This window comes from Coloeus monedula (assembly GCF_965178545.1).
Source record: "Coloeus monedula genome assembly, chromosome: 26".
Taxonomy (NCBI): Eukaryota; Metazoa; Chordata; class Aves; order Passeriformes; family Corvidae; genus Coloeus; species Coloeus monedula.
This window is the reverse complement of record NC_138806.1, coordinates 6,837,365-6,859,263: the sequence shown is the minus strand read 5'-3', so window position 1 is coordinate 6,859,263 and position 21,899 is coordinate 6,837,365. Positions and strand designations below refer to the sequence as shown.

The following is a 21,899-nucleotide window of genomic DNA, read 5'->3' as shown; positions in this document are numbered from 1 at the left end:
ACTAAGATCATTGTGGCTCTAAGGGGTGAAGTAATAGCATAAGTAATCAGCTCTCCCCCTCCTGCCTGTGTCACCTCTTGTTTAGCACTGGCTGAAAACATACTTAAATCAGCTCGTTCAACTTCAGCTTGTGGTGTTTAATTTTTTTTTTTTATCACAGTGGCTTTATTAACAAAAATAATGTGAAAAATGTGTAATTAAAAGAAAGAAAACCCCCCACCCTCCCAGCCCAGGATAGGTAAGTGAAGACACCATTTTGGTTTGTGTCTGCAATAAAATTACCACTTAAAAGTTACCGTGCTTGCTACGCAAAGAGCAACTGCTGTTGAAACAATGGGCTTAAACATTCTACTGTATGTCAAGAGTGTGTTATAGCTGACTCAAAGCCATAACTGTGATGAAAATAATGCAGGTGCTCTATATACCTGCCTTGAGGACAGCAGTGCTTTCCAGGAGGGTACTTAGGGATGAATGTATGTAAGTGCTTTTGGGAATCAGTGCCAAAAATACGTTCATTAGATTAATAAAGGAGGTACTGGGCTGAAAGACTCAGCTCATGATGTTTTATTTGACTCCTGTGGAACCCACCATGTGCAGAGGGTTTGCACAAAGCCCGGTGCCGCATCCCACTCCTCCTCCTCTTCAGGAAGGAGTGTTCATTTACATATTGTACATTTATATGCGTAGGGATAATTTTATTCATCACTGTACTTGGTTATTGCTATTTTTTCTATTGAATGACAGATTGCAAGCATTAGGATTCTCTTAGAAAGAGCACGTGTGTGAGTGCCTGTGCAAAGAGTGAGGAGGGGAGAATATTAGCAAGAAATTTAGGGAAGAAATCATGTTTTTCTAACAAAAACCTGGCCTAGATGTTTCGGTTTGAATTCTCAGAGGCCTGATTCCTCCTGTATCCAGTGTGAATTAGCTACTTCAGTGTCTTCGAAGACATGGTCTTGGGGAACTGGTTTCATTGCAGATCCCCTCTTTGAGGGCGTTCCTCCCTTGTGCTTGGGGAATTTGGGAACTTTCCCTAAGAATAAAATTCATAGAAATGAGTAGGAATATTCCTAGGTGGGTTCAGGCAATTAATAGCAGCCTCTTTCCTAAAGAAAATGTGTATTTTTTCATGAGACCCTTCAGAGATATTGAGAGCAGGGCTGAGCAGGATGGAGGCTTGCTCTTCCCAGTGACACCAGTAAGGACCCACCACTGTGGCTCTCAACAGCCCTCCAGGTCCATCTGGGCTGGGGATCTCACACACAACATTCCCTGGGCCACCGTCACCTGTGTCATTTGTAGTGCTGGGGTCTTGTCTTCCCCCCATCCCTCATGGGATACCCTTGCATCTGTTGGGAGCAGCCACAAGGATTATCACATCTCTATATCTTCAGCAAATGGTTCAATATTCTTTGATGCTAACTATAATTGTGGGTCTAAAAAAAGCTGAGATCTCTCCGCTTGAAAACTTTAATTGTTACTTGTTGAGTGGTGACAAGCCCAGATTAATGATTGTAGCCCCCAGGACCACTTGTTCTCTCCAAATTGTTGCACCAGCTCAGCTGGGTGGGAGCGTGAGAGATGATGAGGCACAGCTTCAGGGGTGGGAATGCTGGGGGGAAGCCATCAGTGCTGGCACATGTGGGAAGTGGTGAAGTCACTGCTCCTGGAAGTCCTCAAAAAATGTATGGCTCTGGCACTTGACAACACGGTTTGGTGTGGAATGTGATGGTGTTGGATTTGATTATGTTCAAGGTCTTTTCCAACCTTAACAATGATTCTGTGATGTGAGCGTGGTGAGGCCCTGGCACAGGTTACAAGAGAAGCTGTGGCTGCCCCTGGATGCCTGGAAGTGTCCAAGGCCAGGCAGGATGGGGCTTGGAGCAGCCTGAGATAGTGGAAAGTGTCCCTCAGGGCAGTGGCAACTGGATGATCTTTAATGTCCCTTCCAGCCCAGGCCAATCTGGGATTCTGTGTTTAAAAATAACATAAATCATCAGATTTCAACGTTTCATTTGCTGAGCCCAGGCTCCAGCACTGCAGTGTTGTGGTTGTGCTGGGTGCGACAGTGGCCATTCTCTCCCTCGCTGTGTATTGTCTGTTTGAGCACATGCATTAAGTGAAAAGCAGCTGTGATGGTTCTGGTAAATAATGTGTTTTTCCCCAGTGTTGCACACGGAATACAAACCTTTGCCTTGTTCACAGCTTGTGATGGCAGGTGTGCTTGAGTTGGCTTTCCCTGCTCTGCCATACCTGAAGATGCTTTGGGGGCTCTGCCAGCCTCCCTTGCCCAGCAGCACCTGGGTTATGGGTCAATTTGGAAATGTTCTCCTGTTTCTGGGAGGCCTGGCAGGATCTGTGTTGGTGGCAGTGCTGCTCAGGCACTCAGCCACCTGATGGTGCTGCAGTTTGGCTCATCTCAGCCTTGCTCTGTAAGGACTGAGCTCCTCACCTGTGCGGGGCTGTGCATACCTGGGGGGCCCGGTGGTACCCTGTTTTCACAGACGTTAGTTTGGGTCTGTATTAGCGTCCAGCCATTTCCTTTAATTAATAATTTCAATTATTTCAATTCCAGTTATTTGAACATACTGCAGAATTCATGTTGTTTTGTTGTGTTTTCGTACAACTCTCTGGATGCAGATGCGATCCTGTCAAAAATTTGTGCCGACTGCTTCAATGTGAACAATGAAACCTGTCCCCGACCAAGGGGGTGCTGCAGCTTTAAAGCTTACAGCCATTTAGTATAAATTGTTCCCAGAATCCATGTCACAACTCCTTATATGGTGCTGCCTTTTTTTTTTCTTTTCCCCTTAGTTGCCATGACAACAGCAGCACTGCACCATTCATCAGCTCTGGTCCTGGGCTGCATCACCAGCCCCTCAGCTTACTCCGAAATGTTCGGGAGAGCATCCATGAGTCAGTCACTCTGGTCTCCTGATCCATTATTTCCCTGTTCTTTCAGCAGTTTGCTCTAGGAAAAGAGCAAAATAAGCTGCGCCACAGAAAGAAACTGTAAAACTCCTTCCTTTTCCCCCCAAGGGAGGCGTAGAGGCTACATTTGCTGCAGCATTCTGGTAGGAATTAAAGCAGCTCTATAACAGTGGGAGACTTGACGAAGAGGGAAGGCTGTGTGTCCATAAGCTTCTCTGGAATCCTCCTGGAGCCCGTTCCCTGGCACTCAGAAGATATGCAGGTGATGCTTGTAGGGGCAGCGGGCGCCGCAGGGAGACAGTGCTTGTGATTTTGGGAATGGAGCTTGACATCAGCAGCGGGAGGTGTCACCTGTAACATCACCCTGACGTGGGGAGCAGCAGGATGGAGCCAGCGCTAGGGAGAGGGAGGGACCGGCGGAGGATCTGTGCCAGAGTGCTCTCCAGGCAGCGGTACCCCTGAATTCCCAGCCTGCTGACTGCGCTGCTGGGCTGCACGCGCAGGGGACGGGGAGAGCAAACAAAGCCCTGTGAGTATTTGGACAATTTGTCGTGCACAGACTTTGGGATTGTGTTTGGTATTCCTCGGCCTCCTCTAACTGCAGAAAATCAACGTACAATAAGGGATTCTGGGGCTCCTAGTTGGTAAGGAAGCCATTACTAGGAGGGAGTTAGTGTCAGGTAGGGTGATGCTGCTGGTGGTTATTTGCCTTTTAGTTGTTGTTGCAATAGTTTTACATAATCTGAGTTTGTCACCTCCTTGCTCAGATGTGCAGAATTTCTCGTACAAAACATAAAATGAATGTGCAATTAAAAAATTGGATTTCTCATCATTGCTGAAGTAGAACTGCTGAGGAGTGAGTTGAAAATGCTACAGATACTGAGTCGTTTGTTTCCAAAACATTAGAACAATGGGATTGAGATAATGTTTTCCTTCTGTGTTCCGAAATGACCACAAATTAGATTTGAGTGGATTATAAAACCCCTTTGTGCTGAGGGAAAGAAGTATTTGCTTTTCACTTAAAGAGTGAGCTTCTAGAAATACAAGTAAATAAACAATCATTACCAAGGTGGAATAATTTGAGGAAAAGCTGTTGAAGTGCCTGGTGCTCATGTTGTAGCTAATTTCTGAAGGATATTGTGCTTAAAATGGTTGGTGTCAGGAGAGACTTTGCTCCTTTTTAAGTATTTTTATACCATAGTGTTTGCAGTAGGCTTACATTTCTTTTCATTGAATTCTCTGTCATGCTGTCAGCATGACACTGATCTGAAATTCCTGTTCCTGTGTAGGAGTGGAAGTTGGGTGGGAGGCCCACTCTGTATCTCAGAATGCATAGCAATGCCAAGGACCCAGTTACTGGAAAGTGCCATTAGATTTGGGGGGGTTTCCAGGTGTATAATATATTCCTTCTGGGCATAGTTAATTTTCCATTGAATTTTCCTTGGTGCCTTGCAACCCCTGTCTGCCTAGAGGTTTCATGAGTAGGAAACTTGTGTTTCAGAATTGTCAGAATTACTGAGTCATCCCTTTTTAAAAAATTACCTAAAACACACACAGTATTTCACTGTGGTTTGGGCATATGAATTTTTAGTCCTTTTTTATGCTCTTAATGTGGCAAACCCTGATGTCTCAGGAAGAATTTCTTCATGGAAAGGGTGGTCAGGCACTGAAAGGGGCTGCTCAGGGTGGTGGTGGAGTCTCCATTCCTGGAGGTGTCCAAGGAATGACTGGATGTGACACTCAGTGCTCTGGGATGGTGACAAGATGGGGATCTGGCACAGGTTGGACTCAATGGTCTTGGAAGTCTTTTCCAACCTCAGTGATTCTGGGATTCTGTCTCCAGCAGTGAAACCTGCTGGAGAAGGAGGATCCTTGTTCAGTTACAATAACATATGCTGAATATCTTTTTCCTGGTGTGTCAGTTCTTACTATCCATTTTTGGAATTCTTCATCCATTATTTTGGGACTTGTGATTTGTTTTGACAGGCACATACTCAAATGGAAACCAACTGGGCTTGCAGAGATTAAACGGGTGGATGAATGTGTCCCTGCGTACCCACAGATGGACTTTTATCTCTGTTAAACCAATGTAACTCTTCATGTGAAATGGGAAAATTTCTGATTTAAATTTTTTGGAGCTCCAGAACTGTCCCTGAAATTTATGCAGATAAATGGTGTGTCTGTTTGTAACTTTTGGAATTAAACCAAATCCTGTGTTTAGGGGTTTTTGTTTGTTGGAGACCTGTCAAACTCATGATGTTTCTGCATTAATTTCAGGATAGTTTGGATGTAACTTTTATGTTCTTAAATAATGGGAAGGAAAAAAATGGCATATCATATCTATTGGCTTTTGAAAGACACTTACCAGTTCTAGCATGAATTTTCCCCAGTGCTGCTTTCAAGACAAACCCTATCCATCTTACTTTGACACCCAACTGTCTTTTCATATTGACAGAATAGAAATTGCAATAGAGATATGCAGAAAATCCCACGTTTTCTCCTTGGTGCTGGTGTGATGTTGTTGCAGAACCTTTAGAATTTGCTCTTCCCACATATATTTTTTATTTGCATCAAGGCTGTTGGACTGCTCAGCCTTGCAGAGGATGTGGTAAACATGTCATCACAGCACTCGAGCTGGGAAAAAGTGATAATAGCTCTGCACTTCAGATAATTGTGTAGATGCTTAAACAGAGGGAGAACCCCAAAAGTTTCTCTAGTGTAGATAATGTTTAAAAGGCAAAAAAATTGCCTTGAAACTCCATGGCTTTTCAGAGGCTCGAAGAGAGAAATTGTCCTTGTTTCACACTGAGGCTGCACAAAATGGAGCATCTGTCACGATTACACTTCTGGTGTGTGAGAATTTTTAATTTTTAGACATAGCTAAGAGGTTTCTATAGCAAGAGGAGGTGGTGTGGGAAGCCTCCTGCGGAGTTAAATCAGGCCATCGCTCTTCCCTTGGCTGCGTCTTTCCTCCTACTCCTGGAACGTGCCTTCAGAGGTGTCCTGTGCACTTGAGAGCAGAAGTGCATTCACAGGATACAGTCGTGTGAAATAAGCCCTTACATCCTCTTGGGCTGCTTGTTTTCTAAGGAAAAGCCCTCATCTCCAGCTGGACATGTTCTCTGGCCCTCTCCTACTTCTGTCACAGCAGGATGACCTGTTTTGGAAACTTCTTCCTGTGTCCTGCATGACCACACCAAGGTGGTGGGTTGGGTCACTTGTCCAAAGATTGAACATTACTTTTGCAGAAGTTAATTTCTGATGCAATTGGTACCTGGCTGGCTCTAACCATGCAGGAAGCCTTGATCAGGTTCAGTTAAACTTGCGGTCTGATCACCAAGTTTGGGGTGATGCCACGCACGAGACATTCCAGCATAATGTGAACAGGGCCCTGGGTGGGGTTATTGCACAGCCATGTGCCAAGTTTTCATCACAGATTCATCCCCTGACCGATGGCCAAACCAGACGGGAGGTTGAGGATTGAACTGGATCTTTGGCTCTGGACCATTGCTTTGGCACTTCTCTTTCCTTGCTCTGTGGTGATTTTCCTGGAGTAGTTGTTGGTGCTCTGTAATTCCATTCCTAGATAAAGGAGCTGCAGGAAAGTTGGAGAGGGAGTTTTTACGAGGGCTTATGATGGCAGGGTAAGGGGGAATGGCTTTAAACTGACAGAGAGTGGGTTTAGATTGGATATTAGGAAGAAATTTTCTTCCCTGTGAGGGAGGTAAGGCCCTGGCACAGGCTGCCCAGGGAAGCTGTGGCAGCCCCTGGGTACCTGGAAGTGTCCAAGGCCAGGTTGGATGGGGCTTGAAGTAAGCTGGGACAGTGGAGCATGTCCCTGCCCATGGCAGGAGGAGAGCACTGGATGATCTTTAAAGTCCCTTCAAACCAAAACAATACTGTGATTCTATGATATATTGCTGTTTTAAGCTTATTTGGAGTTGTATCAGAGATGTCTTTGGCCCTGCCTCCAAGCTACATTCCAGTATACTTCTGTACCTTCTGTTGCCAGAAACCTTCACCAATGGTTCTTGCACCTTAAAATATGCAATAGTATAATCCGTCCCTCTTCCATGCACTTCATTAAGAAATAGCATATTGTTTGTTACCAAAATATGACGCTTCATTCATTTCCAAGTACATATTGTGGGTATACATTTCTGAACAACCTGCTTTCTTATTCTAGCAGCAGCAGCTTTTTTAATAGGCAAAACAATCCCCCTCTAAGCACCCGATTTGTTGAGCTGCAGCTGATGGCCTGAGGTTTTTATGCTGCAGGTGGAGAGGGGCATTTTTTGTGTCAACAGAGAAGGAACATCCTACAGTTAAATGAAATGAGAAAACAAATTAACCTAAACTGGTTTGAAATGGTGTTTTCACCAAAGGGAAAAAAATAATCCTCACTTTCAACATTTATTTGGTTCAGTATCTCAGTATTCATTAAATCTAATAGTTAGGGTCCTGACATATGCCATGTCTTGACTGAGTGTCACGTATCTGACAGAACCCACAGGCCTGGATTGTCTGTCAGGGTCTGAATCCTGATTTTCGAAGGGCTCCTGTGGCTTGTTTGTAGCTCTGTGTGTGACAGCACTGCAGATTGCACTGAGCCTGGTGCCTCACCAGGTGCTGCTTTAAGTCTCGATAGTGAATTATTCTTCAGGATTTTTTAAATACCCTGTTATAATTTCTTAATCCTCTTCCTCCATCCCCCCCAGTTAGAAAAGATGTTTTGGACTAGTGTCCCAAATCATCCTGTTCATACAGGCAAGAGGCATGGCAATGGGAAATGAAGATATTCTGAAAGATCAGAACATTTCTAAAAGCTGCTTTTTTGTTTTGGTTTGGGGGTTTTTTGTGGTTTTGGGGTTTTTTTGGTTTTGTTTTTTTTTTTGTTTGTTTTTTTGGGTTTTTTTTGGGTTTTTTTGGTTTTTTTTGTTTTGTTTTTTTTGGTTTTGTTTTTTTTGTTCTACACAAGAGAAATAAATAATAATAAAGTGAGGAAGGAGACTTGAGGGTGCAAGGAGGAAGCGAGGCAGATGTGAGCTGGGGTGGGACAATGTTCTGCGGCCAGTTGTGAAATAAGTGCGTGTTGGGGGGTTGCCTTTGTGAAACACAGCCCACTCTGGAGCTCACAGGCAGGCACCTTTATGTCTGATCGTTCTGTTGCAATGTCCTGCTGCAGAGTTTCTGTGGTGGGGAGAAAAATCACTCTGCAGGGGAGGGAGGAGCAGCCACCGTGCCCAGGGTCTCCGGCAGCTCTTCACTGTTGGAACTGGACTGAGTGTCACTCTTGGATTACAGGCTGATTTTTAATTTCTTTATTTCATCCTCCCTGCTTTAAAAAGTGTGTACGTAATGGAGCTTGATTCTTTTCAGGCACACAGAGTCACCTGTGGCTGTATTTTGTAAGCCCACGTAGCCACTGCATGTGATGACACCTGCGGATGGTGTGTCATGGAGCCATCAGGGCCCCTTTGGTTGGGGATGTTTGCAAGTTATGGAAGGTTTAAACTTGAAATTTCTACAAGTGTTTTCTCTGCAGAGATGAAGGCAGGCTTAGGAGAATACAGGTTTTATCCCTGTTATGCTTTTCTTGTTATCCTCTCAGCCATGGAAGCGAGTAGGTGTAAGTGAGAAAGTGGTTTTTGGAAGGGAAGTCACCAGATGGGTGCGTTTCTGTCGATAAATGGTTCTGGCCCTGTTGCGTGTCGTGGCTGTTCCTCTTTCAGCTTGGAAAGGGGCTGCCCTGAGAGTGCTGCCTTCCCATTATTTACACTTAAAGGGCTAGACTGGTCCTGGGATATTGGTGCTGTCACAGGATTTGTGTGCACCAAAGCTTCAGAGAGATTTTGGGTCTTAAATCCCCTCACGCTGAGGAGTGCGGCACTCCCATGTCAGTGACAGCCTGCTTCAACTGTCTGTGTTCACACAAATAATCACATGGTTATTAGATATTTCAGTTAAATCCTTGGGGCATGCCGTGTGTCCTTGTCCCTGCTCCTCTGTGGAAGGAAAGGATGATGAGCAGTCATCACTCCTCAAAACAGAAAGTTCTAACAGCTTCTTTAATTTTGCAAGGAAATGAAGAATTTGAAAAGCAAGTAAATTACTGAAAACTACAGGTGGCTGAATTAGCAATTTTCTTAGGTAAAACCCGCCTTGTAAGTGCAGCATAATGCAATTTTTCAAGTGTTAGCAAAAAAGTTTAGCTAATTCAGGATTGTCCCTTGCCAGATCAGCAGCTTCATTTTATGGATAGAATATTCTGTGAAGCTGCTACCAGCAAAGCAATAGGGATCCTAAATCCAGTTTCATATGAATGGAACAGTTTTGCATATGTGTCAGTGTAATTACAGCTCTGCTGGTATCAACTAACCCAACTAAATTAGTTTTAGCATCACAAAATTTGAATGACTTGCACAGAAATAAAATTACCTTATCTATTCTTAATTTCTTGCCTTTATTTTAAATGCTGTTATCAAGCAGTGAATTTATATTGGCTTGTAGCTGTGTAGTCCTGGTCATAAACACAGTTTATATAGTGAACAGGATCCAGTCTCTCACATGCTCTAACTTGGGATTACTTGTGAACAGTCGGATATTTTACAGTTTAGTCTTCTCTCTTTTATGGTTACAATATCTTGGTTTGATCTTAAGGACATGGTGGGAGAATGAATGAGATTTTGTTTATGTGCAGCTTATGCTTGCTGCTGGCCTTTGCCTTGCCACTCCTTTTCCAATTTAATTAGGCGGTATAATTTGATACCTACCTTTGATCATTCTTGGCTGCTTGTAAAATACTTCAGCACTGGTCTTGCAGTGCTGTCTAGAGTGAATAATTCCTTTTTGTTGTTCTTTTTCAGTTCCTTTCCCAGCCCCTAGTGCAGGTTTTAATTTTTCACTGCTCTAATTGCAGAGAATCAGTCCAGAATCAGAGGCAGTGGGTACCCACTGTGTGGGTACAGGCACTGCAAAGACAAGATGGCAGAGCTCAGTCTGTCTGGGATGGCAGCGAAGCCAGAGCAGCTCATGAAAGCAAACTGGGCCGAGGCATGAGGAGCAGGAGCTGCTCAAGGATGCTGAATGACTTCTTTGCTGGATAACTGCTCGTTTATAACTCCCTTAACACCAGGCAGCTGAAAGGTAGTTGTTGTGGCATCAAGTGCTAAAAAGGGCTTGGAGGGAGCTCTGGGAAGCTGCAGACCCATTGGCCTGGTGTGTATGTGGAACACGTTAATAGAAGGAATTCCAAAGGGCAGAGTTAATCACAGAGTCACAGAATGGTTTGGATTGGATGGGACCTTAAAAACAATGCAGTTCCACCCCCTGCCATGGGCAGGGATACCTTCCTGTGTACACTCTCCAGTGTAAAGAAAACTGGAGAGAATGATAGAGTTGCAGAATGATTTGGGTGGGAAGGGGCCTTAAAGCTGCTCTGGAAGAGCTGTGCAAGAGAGTAAAACACTAGGGAGATAAACTGCATTTCAGAAGTGCTTGTATTGCACTTGCTCTCTTCTTCTGTGGGAAGAATCATCAGTTAAATATCTTTTCTCTTTTTCTAGTGCCTTGAGCTAAATTAAGCTTTTTCAGTGTCCGGAAAGGATTCAACAGCCTGACCCGTTCAGCATAGACCATTTTAAAAAGCCCCATGAGACACAAGCCCCTTGTTTGGGGGCACTGGGCAGCTTTCCCTGAGCTCTGTCAGCTTCATGCAAGAGAGAGGAAAATGTGTTTGCTTCAGTAGATGTTTAATTAGTTTCTGATTTCTGTCATTAAAGTTCAGCTTGAAATCTTGAGCGTTGTTAGAAATTGGTGTAACAGGTTCTTTCTAACCAGTGAATTACCAGGGTTACCTGTAATTTGATTAAAGTGACAGAGCTCTTTGCTGCTCTCTATGGACTAAATGTCCTTTACAGTATATCCAGGTTCTTTTTGGATAGTTTTCCTCTTTTTTAGTGCCAATGCAATATCTGAGTCACTGAATAGAGAAGGAACTCCAGGATAGTAGGAGATTGAACGGGAATGATACAATTCAGCACTCGTGTTTTGTAGCGTTCTCCTCTCATCTGTTTTAAATTTAACATTTAATGAAATAAAACTGTCGGGAAAAGGGGTTATGAGAGGTTGAGGAATTCTTTCCCCTCCAGCTCTACCCTATTTCTGTCATTTGGGAGGATTTTGGGGGTATTTGAGCAGATCTTACGAAGGCTTAAAATTTTGATGATGTGGTTTCATCCTGTAGTCCTGGCTCTGCAGTCACTCTATTAATTTCTTTTTAATGCAGACAAAGTCTGAAACTTGAAAACTGACTGCAACAGAAATTTATTGCTTGTTTTCATAACAAGATGACTTAGAAAGCTGGAGCAAGTGGTGCTGCCTTACTTTCTCCGCTTTCATCTTCCTCGTCTCACGCACAGGGTTCTACCTTGAGTCACAGATGAGGAATTTCTGCTAAAAACGGCAATTGTAAAAGGCCTCAGAAGATGCTGGAAAGAAGAATTATCAATGGGAAATGACGTGGAGAAGTGTACACTGTGCGACAGCTCCCAGGAGTCAAAACCACTTGAGAAGTTTGGATGGGAAGATAAAAGTCCCATCTCCTCCTCCTGCCATGTCTGTTAATTAAATAACTTCTTTCTCCTCAAAGCTTTCGCCTACATGGACAAAGACTTGTTGTCAGCCCACGTTGGGAAAAAAGCCTTATCTAGAGGGAAAGTGAGGGTGTTTTGTTCTTTCTGAGATGATTAATAGGAGCAACTTTCTTCCTAAGGCTTGCCAGAGTATTCCAGGGCACATCTGCTCAGGAGATTGACACTGGGATGCTCCAAAACAAAACCCTTTGGGCTGAGCTGGGAGAGGGCACTTTGCTGGTTGGTGTCTCCAGCAGTGATAAGTTCGATTAAAAAATCACTATTCCATTGCTTTAAATGACAGAAAATTGTTGCATAGTAATAAGCAAAATGGAAATTGAGCTGAATTCCTTTTGGAAGTGCAGACTGCAGCCAGTATTTTAGTATTTAGTATTTTAGGTGGAATTATTTTCTCTCTGAATATATAAGTGTATTGTAAGCATCATTGTATTGCCATTACTGAACACTTCAGACAGAAATCTGTATTTTTTTTGTTCTACATATATTTAAGATACATACAAGGCTTTCAAAACTGGGTGATTTTCTTCCTTAACAACGAGTAGGGATGTCTATTCAGACAGAAGACCATTTTGAGCAATTATTTGGGAGGGTTTGCACTAATTTTGGTAAGATAAGTAATAATTTGATTTAATTATACTTTTTCAGAAGATTCATTCCTTTTTGAGGTCACTGAACATCTTTTTGTAACTTTAGTGGAGTGGCTTCCTGGTATTTTCTGTGCCTTGTTCGTCTGGAGAGAGACAGAGAGGAGGAAAGAATGTTCCTAGAGGTTTCTGTGGTCCCACGGGATTGCAGAATCCACTGCTTTGGAGAAGGTTATTCCTCAATTTTTCAAAGAAAAAGTAAATTTCAGAGGCAGTAATAGGCAAAACCTTCATGTTACAGATGTCTACAGTTTAAAGAAGAACTTCTAAATTAATGTAGTTGCTGTTTTGAGCTCTCCTTTCCTATTGCTGTTCTTCCATCACCAGCTTGATGAACTCTCTTCCTGCTCTTTTTTATTCTATTCCTCTTTCCACCTTCATTTCCTTCAATTTTCTTGTTTCAGGGCCTTATCTTCTAAACTAAACATGTTTTCTGAAAGTTTTGGAACAAGTGTGATGTTTCCAGACAACACATTGTTCTCACCACTTTTCTGTGCTGCCCTGCCCTCACTGCTGTGATATCGTGTGATGAGAGGAGAGAGGCCGGGGAATGTAATTTAAAAAGCTTTTATAGTCTCTCATAATAGAAGAGGAAAAAACTGTTACACAATGGATTCTGTAAAATAATGCTGGATTACGTAAAGAGGATGTTAACCTTCATTGTATGTATTGTCACTGGTTTAATTTTAATTTTTTAAAAAAATTTATACCTAAAAATCCTAATTACACACAGCTGGTATATGATTTCTTCTGGTTTCCCAGAGAAGCTGTGGCTGCCCCATCCCTGGAAGTTTTCGTGACCAGGTTGGATGGAGCTTGGAGCAACCTGGTCTAGTGGAAGGTGTCCCTGCCCATGACAGGGAGTGGGACTAGATGATTTTTTTTAAGGTCTTTTCTAACCCAAACCATTCTAGGATTCCAGAATTAGTGCCACAGCAAAAATAATCATGGGGTCTGTAATTTCCTCTTTATGGCTCTTACCTCAGCGAAATAAAGGGTCCTTTGGGCCAGAGGCAGGACCAAAGCTCCACCTCCCATGTGCTGGGTTTTGTCCAGCTGTGCTGAATGTGACAGTTATTTGTTCCAGGAGCTCTGTGGATCAATAAGTCTGCAGCACTAAAAACATTTTAGTTTGAGGGAGACTTCAGTAAAGTCAGCTCTGAACAGCACTGTGGGGCTGCTGGGATGCTTCCAAACGTGAGTCAGGCTCTGGCATGAGCTGGGATGAGTGAAAGATGGGAATGGAGGATGCACTGAGCACCCACTTTTGCATTCTTTAAATCCAGGTTTCCAAAGTTTGCTCTTGAAACCGTGACTCTGTCTTTTCCCAACACAGGACAACTTGGGCAGGATTTCGAGGATTTAATTCAAATACCAGACTTACATTACAAAAGAGGCTGTGGCAGTTAGGAAGGTTGTGGCTTTCCCATCCCTGGAAGTGTTAAAAGCCAGGTTGGGTAAATCCTTGAGCAGCCTGGTCTAGTGCGAGCTGTCCCTGCCCATCCAGGGCGGACTGAGACAGATGAACTTTAGGGTCCATTCCAACCCCTTAACGTTCTGTAATAAAATTGTGCTTGCGATAATTAAAAACACAATATTAGCATGCAAAATTCAGCTCCTCCTCAGCTGAATTAGTTACAAGAGATGAGTGTGTGGTAAACACGCAATGGCAGGGGGTTGGAACTAGGTGATCTTCCAGATCCCTTCCAATCCAAACCTATGAAATGTGCCCATCATTTTGGGCACGTTTTCACCTCTTCAACCTGTGAGAAACACAATATTTTTACACAAAAAGAGCAAATTTCATTATTTCATCCTCTTATGGCAGAGGGAGGTTCAAAGCACAGGTGAAATTCAACTGTTTAACATGGGGAGAAGACAAAACTGGGTTGATTTTGAGCCAAGCTCCTTGGCCAGACTCTTTCCAGGACCTGCCACAGAAGCAAGTCAGGAGAATCCAGGCATGTGGCCATGTGTGTTTGTGTTTTATAGCAATGAAGTGTGTGAGTCCATGAGTAAAAAGCTGCAGTGGTTTGTGTTGATGCAGTTTGGGCAGTAATGTCCATTTTCCCAGTTCTTATAAGGGGTTGGTACACGGAGAGGGTCCCAGGTTCCCTGGGATGGATCAGTCCATCATCCATGCAATGGGTAAAGAGTTGCTGTTTCCTCCAACATTTTCCTTGGACACAGATAAATCTGTGTATCTTTATGGGTGTAGGCACAGACAAAGGTGTAGGTGTGCATGTGTTGGAGTCAAATTGTGGTGTGAATTCAGATCTGCTGAAATAAAAGCTTGTTCAATCAGATCACTAGGTGTTAATAACCCCTTGTTAGTAAACATTCCTTTCAGAGCTCTAACTGAATTTCATAGCTGAAACCTTTTGCTAATCCATGATATTTTCCTTTTATTTATGCCTTTTAATGTAAAGAAGACCCTTTTTAAATTAAAATACGAACTCGTCTATAAATTATATAACAATTAAATGGTGTCATAGAAAATGCAACAGAATTAGGGAAGTCAGTAGGCTGAAAGAGAACACAGTGCTGCTAGAGATAAAGTGGTTATTCCAAAAGAACAGACACATCCAGATTTATTTTGGTTTGGTTTGATGCAGGAGTAGATGCTTGGCATTGATCACAAACAGCACTGCATTGACCCTGGCACTCCATACAGATGTTCAAAAGGATGAACCACCAGCAGCTCCTAGTCACAGTAGGGGTTACAGCTCTCCCAGACTGCTCATCCAGACTCAGGAAGGGGAGTCTCAGTGGTAACTAGTATGGGCATGCAAATTTGAGGGATATTGTGAATGGGGCCAATTGTTTCAGTTTGCCAGGTAGAATTAGAGCTTTCCCAGTATTCTGAATCCCTGTTTTTAAAGAGACTCTTAAAAAGTCAGGCTGCTGACATTGCAGTTACTGATGAAATACTTTCCCTAGTGTTAGTTTATCACAGAGTCCCAGACCTGGTTTGGGTGGGAAGGGATCTTAAAGCTCATCCAGTCCCACCCCCTGCCATGGGCAGGGGCACCTCCCACTATCCCAGGTTGTTCCAAGCCCCGTGGAACCTGGCCTGGGACACTTCCAAGGCAGGGGCAGCCACAGCTTCTCTGGGCAGCCTGTACCAGGGCCTGCCCACCCTCACAGGGAACAGTTTTTGTCCCCACTGGAAGACAGACAACCTGCTACAGCAAGTGTCATAAAACGAGCCAGCTAATTAAGTTTTCTGACTGCTGGCCCTGCTCAGTGTTTTGCATTACATGGTTAATTCCTACCCTGGAATTGGCATCACTTGCCTTGCTCAGAAAGAGTTGCTGGCAAAGTCAAATGAGAATTTTACTTGCATCGACAGAAGGATTTTCAGTTTTGCTCTGCTGGCTTGGACACCAGTGGGGATTAATCTCACTGAGAACCACAGAACTGGCCCCAAAAATGTGCAGTATTGGTTTGAAATAACCATTGAAATTGAAATGGTCAATAGCCATTGAAACTGAAGTTCCTACTTAAGCAGTAGCACGTCAGTTCCTATCTGATGCCAGCGTTGTGTTTCTCATCGAGCCCTTGGGCACAGGACTGGCCTGTGAGGTGGACGTAGAGCAGGGGCTGCAGCCATCAGCTCCATCGGTGACAGGTGGTGGGACCCCAGGGACAAGGTTGTGACTTTAGGCTCCATGTAGTCAGTATGTTTTTCTGAATTAAATGCTAGTTTTGCAGTTCTAGAAAGCCAGTGACTGGCTGGTGACTGCCATCTTTACTCAATGCATTATATTTTTATAACTAGTTATTGCAGACACCCTTTTTCCCAGTGTTCTTGGAAGACATAATTTTTCTCTGCTTAAAAAAACTGCAGTTGTGTAACAGGAAGGGCTATTTTCATGCTGTTTGAGGCCTGGAGTTGGTCTGTTTCATACAGAAAAATCCTTACAGGAATGAGAGGCCAAAAGGACTGAGCAGGTACAGAATACTTCAAATAGTTGTTTCATGCCTTTGTTAGTTTTTATAATTTGTGCCAAAAGCTCATCCCATTGCTTTGATCATAAGATTTGCCTGTGCTCACAGGAAGGGGTTCAGGACCAAGGCAAACTGTTGTGCCTTGAAAGGTCACTTTTATGAAAAGATCAGTGTTATCCGTTAACATGTGGCTAAAGGGTGTCAAACCAAATTTCAGAGTTTATGATATTTCTGTTTGTTATTTATTCCAGTAGAAGACTAATGCCCAAATCTGAATCTGTTAGGATAATCTTCATTTGGACACGAGTCAGAGGTGCTTAATTCTTGTACGTGAAAATCCTCCTTTCCTGTAATTGGGTTGTGGGTGTAGGAGGAGTTTTTTGTCTTTTCCACATTTAGGATATTTGTAATAACAGAAACTTCCTTCTGTGGCTTTTCCCCACCTGTATTTACATGGAGAGGATTGTGTTGACTTGAGCCTTTTAAAGTAAACTGTTGTCTGTGAGTCATGGTGACATGGTGTGTCTTAGCTGGTGGAAGTGCATTTTTAAGGCTCAAGTCATGCTTTTGAGGGAATAAAAACATAATAAAATAGATGCCAGGCCAGGCTGGACAGTGCTCGGAGCAACCTGGTGTAGTGGAAGGTGTCCCTGCCCATGGCAGGGAGTGGAACTGGATGAGCTTTAAATTCCTTCCAACCCAACCCAGTCTGTGGTTTTGTGATTCTATGAAATGCATTAAAATTATATGTACGGTTGAACTTGCAGTATATCGAGATTTCACCACGTTGGTGACATGATGTTCTCTTCAAGAGGAAAAAATGCTGGATCAGCTTGATGGATCCATGAGCCGATCCCTTCTGCTGTCATCAGTCAGTTCTCTGGAGAAGGTGGGAAGTGGTGGGGTGGTGGGCACCTCAGTGAGGAGTAAAAGAGATCCAGAGTAGATGTAGAAATCAAACCCAATGGAATGGGAGATTGATTCCTTCCTTACAGGTGAGAGGCGAACTGTTCAGTGCTGATCTGTCAAAACATGCAGGTCCTGCATCTTCCACAGACCTGTATGTCCACACAGCAAGTGGTGTAGTGATCACATTGCCCTCTGTGTTTATTAAAATTCTCCTTCCTCTTTTTAAAAATAATCTTTAGTGCAGAACCTTCTGCTGACAATCCCATCAGTCATTAACACTTCTTGAACTGTGAAAATTCTGTTAGTTTTGTATTTTAGAACACAGTGAGCACTGCCACATGTGCATGGGATGATATATGGTCCTGGTGTCAGCCAGAAATGATAAAGAAAAGACGGGCTATTTTTAATATCTATTATAAAAATAACTGTTACTGAGACTGTGGTAAAACATTTATTAAAACGGCAATTACAAATGCAATATTAAAGGATTGACCAGTGCAGAATTATTATTCTAAACAATTTTCAGGCCATAGCAATAATCTTCTCAATATTAAACTGTTTTCATTACATCAGGATCTGGCACAGGATTGTTCCTGGGAATGATTTTTCACTGGTGTTAGCCACTTTGGGGCGGTGGGGTGCTTGTGCCTGCGCACGTGGGATTTTTTCCAGGGGGGATTATACAGAATTGACTACTGGCTTGTGGTGTTTAGCATCAGGTTGTGTGTTTGAGTGGGGCTGCACATCCATGAGCATTGTGGGATGGGGGGAGAGAAGGGGGCTCCGGGCTGTCCTTATCTCCCTGGGTCCCTTGCATTCCTCCTGCCTGGCATGGCTCTTCTTACACTGGCCCTGACGGGCCTGCGTGGAATGTGCTGGAAGTATGTCTCATATTCAGCCAGGATTTTCTTGTGTGAAATGGAAGTGTGGTACCTGTTTTCCCTCAGCACATCTCCTGGAATGGATCATGAGGGGTAAGAGAGGAGAGATTTTAGCACACCTCTTTTGGTGCAGAGATGGGGGGTTGATTTTTTCCTTTGTTCTGCTTCACGGGGACTTTATATTGAAAAACCATACCCCAATCTTCATCTCTGTTTTCCACACTCATTTTTTAAACATTTCTGGGATCACTAATGTATAGCTCAGTTAGAGTGATCTGGTCGTGCATTGTCTGTCAGGCTCCCCATCCTTGGACCTTCTCAGCCTTTCTCAGCACCACGGCAGCTCTCTACAACCAGGAGATTTATTGCTGCCTCAGAGGTCATTCTCTGACCTGTTGAGCTTCTATTACAGGAGATGCAAAAGAACAACCTCCCAGTCTTTAGTTTCAGATCCCAAATTTAATTTGCAAGACAGGGAATAATAAATAAAAATCATGTAAATGGAGGGGCAGAAGCCACTGACCCCTGGAATCGCTGCTGAGGGGCTTTTCAAATTAGCCTTTCATTGTAATGAGCATGAGAGTTTAACTTGGAAATGCAATATGACAATCTCTGCATGTAACTTACTCTCTAGTTCTCTTTCTCTGGTCTGGAATATGTTTAAAGACTTTTACTAAACCACTTTTACTAATTTTACTCCAAACATGTTGTACAGAATTTCATCTCTTTTAGAGTTCAGACTGTTAAAACATGGAGAAAATCCCATTTTTCTAGCACTAGTGGTCAGTGCTGCTTTGTTACAGACACTTCTACCTTCTCCCCATCCTCTATTAAGTCTCTTGATCCTTTTGGATTTGCAAGGATAAAAGTGGAGTGCTTCTTTTCGGCTTGGACAGTGTTAGCTTTGCTCTGCTCTTTTGTGTTGAACACCAAACCTGTTTGGTCTAACTTTGAGACTGTTTTGAAACTGAAATTTTCTGTTCAAGGAAACAATTACTGAACATAGCATTTATGTGTTCAGTTCAGATATCTGCAGTTAAGTATCTTAAAACCTGATGGGCTCTGTGTACCTCTCTCTGATCTTTGCTTTTCCACAGTTGCTGAATGCAGGCTCATTTGCTTCCTATAAAAAAATTTAATAAAGTAGGAGAAAAGGAAGTGTTTTAGAGTATCAGGAATGTGTCTCAGTGTTCACACACTTTAAAGTCAGCCTGTGCAGTTTGAAAGTTTAACCAAGAGCCATCTCCTTTGTAAAGAATGCAGATAATTTTTTTTTGTGGCAAAAAAAAAAAAAAAAAAAGGGTAACCTGATATGAGTCTGACAGTGTCATTTAGTTAAGTGCTTCCATCTGTTGCTTGCTATTTCCCTTACTCATGACCTCTCTTTCTCTCTCCCCCTCCTTCTCCTTTAGCCCCTCTGAGGAAAGCAAAGTTTGTTGAGAGCCCTCGAATCCCAGAGTCTGAGCTTGGCTCCCCAACCCTCTCTGCCCAGAAGCTGGATGTTGATGCATTCTGCCCTGGTAAGCTGCATGCGAAGGCTCTGTGCAAACAGGGGCAACAGGGAGAAAGATTTTTTAAATGTATAATATGGCTCCTTTGGCTAGATGGTTGGTTTGGACCTTCCCTAGCCAAGTTTCATTGTCTTGGAAACTTGTATAAGTATTAATTTCTGATAATTGCCCATTTACGTTTGTTTCTTGCAATTTTGTGTGTGGCTGCTCTCCCCTCAGAATAATTTAGAAGGTCTAGAGAGTTGCTTTTGAGAAGATAAAAATGAGCCTATAAACATACTGCTTTAAATTTAATTTTTAATGCTGGTCTGCAGAGAGGCTGGAATAAAGCCCCATTTCAGAAATATCATTAAATCAGCTAAAGCAAAACTGTGGGACCTTGTTAGCTGCATCCAAGAATATTGGGGTTTTTACTTCTATTTTAGTTTTAAAGAAATACCTTCTAATTTATGGATCCTGTAGTAGTTGCTCTGAAATCTATACATGTTGCTTGAGGCCTCTGGTTGAAATATAAATAGAAGTGGGTCGCGTCTCTTCCTGGCTCAGCCCCATTCATGTCTGTCAGCTCAGGCAGGCATTGCCTAAATCCCTCCCAAGCCCCGGCAGACCCAGCACGTGTGAGTGCCTGGAATCTGCAGCTCGGTATCATTTCCCAGATTCTTCCTAACTTGGAAGTGGCAGCCTGGGGAGGGCTGGAGGCTGTGGAGGTGCTGGGAGAAGGCTGAAAGCAGCAGCAAGTGTTTTGGTGGATTTTGTGCTGAATTCTGCAGTTTCTTCCTCTGGCTTTCCTTGGTTATGAACCAAAGAGATCCATACTCGCTATAGGCTTTTGATGGAAAAAAGAGTGTTTAATGTGTTCAAATGGGGTGCAAATGTGTGACATCTGCCTCTGAAATCTGTAGCTACAGTAGCCAAGTTAATCAGCTACAGAAATCAGGGTGCTGCTTATTTCTGTGGCCGATGAACTTGAAGAAGAACTTGTAGAGTACTCAAAATTGGAGGAATTAATTGAATGTGGAGATTGTGAATGTGGGCTTTCTTGAATGTATTGTGTCTGAATGAGATGTTGTCTTAGAAAATCAAAAGACAGTTCCTGTGCTTGGCAATGCCTAATTTGAGGCCACAGTCGCCTTGAAAAGTGCTGCTCCTTTTTCAATCATCATGAATTACAATTAAAATTGTGCTGCTGCTGCAGCCCTTTTTTCTAACTGAATGGCTTCTACTGTCATGTTTATAATTGTTACTAATTATAAACTTATTACGATTGCATCCACAGAGAATTATAATTGAATTGTAAGTTTAAAAAAACATAAATTCCACATTCCCACACCCGGACATGTGCCTCCCCTCTGCCAGAGCTTTGGAGGGCAGGACTTCTGCCAAGCCCGGGAATGGGCTCTGACAATGGGATCTGCAATTCCTTTAATTTCATTTTTTGCTATTTGATCTCCTTCTCTTGCTGATAGTTTAGTGATCTGAAAGGAAAAGTGGAGTTTTGTACTACTTTGAAGTGTCATTAAAGGAACATGAAGCATCACCAAGGAAGGAAAAAAGTGACTACAGCAGAGCTGTCACAGTGGGATCATAGAACCATTAAGGTTGGAAAAGCCCTTTAGAATATCGAGTCCAGCTGTAAACCCAGCTCTCCCAAGGTCACTGTGAAACTGTGTCCCCAAGTGCCATCCTGGTGTACTTGGAATAGGGAAACGGGATAAGAAACAGAACAGTACATGCCAGGGAAGAGCACAGTCTTGGAGTCAAGGTAGAAACTGCAGGTTGGGGATTGGGGTTGTCTCAGGTTCCTTAAATGTGTTCCCAGGGAGCTGTTGGGGAGCCCCTCTCTTCACGTGTGCCCAGGTCCGGGGGCTGTAGCCAGGTTTATGTTGGCAGTGTGGAACAGGCAGGGGAAGAGGGGAGGATAGAATCCACTAGGGAAGGATTTCTGAAGCTGTTCATGGAAGAAACTGCCCAAATTTATGGATTCTTCTGTGAAAGTAGCAGTAATGTGGGGGCTGGAGGTTTTGCTGGTCTGGAAGGCTGGATTGAAGGAGCTCGAGATATGACACCTTGGAAGAAGTAGGTGGTTGGGGGAGGATCCTTGTGTAAAGAAGGAAAGAAAGAACAAAGTTGTGGTCAACAACCAGGGACCAAAAGGGACATAGCATCCAGCTCCTGATGGGAAGGTGGAGGAAGAGTCCTACTCTGGATCATGGCAAAGCTTCGGGCACTGCCTGTAATCAGTTTTCTGAGGAAATACAATGCCTTTCTTGTGTGTTAGGCTTACATTAACCCTCTTCTAAAACATGTGCATCTTGTGAAGGATATAGCACACAGCGCTGAATCCCAAACGTTTCCAAGAATAATGGTGTGAGTTGAAAGAAAGAAAAATTTAGGCTGATGATCTGCCTGGCAGTGGAG

At 43.3% G+C, this 21,899-nt stretch overlaps 1 protein-coding gene across 1 annotated transcript in view; it reads left to right on the top strand.

Moving 5' to 3' along the window:
- The window catches only part of TANC2 (tetratricopeptide repeat, ankyrin repeat and coiled-coil containing 2), a 195,783-nt gene that overhangs the window by 68,482 nt on the left and 105,402 nt on the right, over window positions 1-21,899 (top strand). The window contains exon 6 of the mRNA XM_082297163.1: window positions 19,383-19,490. Coding sequence (XP_082153289.1) covers window positions 19,383-19,490 — 108 coding nt within the window. The remainder of the gene's footprint in view (window positions 1-19,382; window positions 19,491-21,899) is intronic.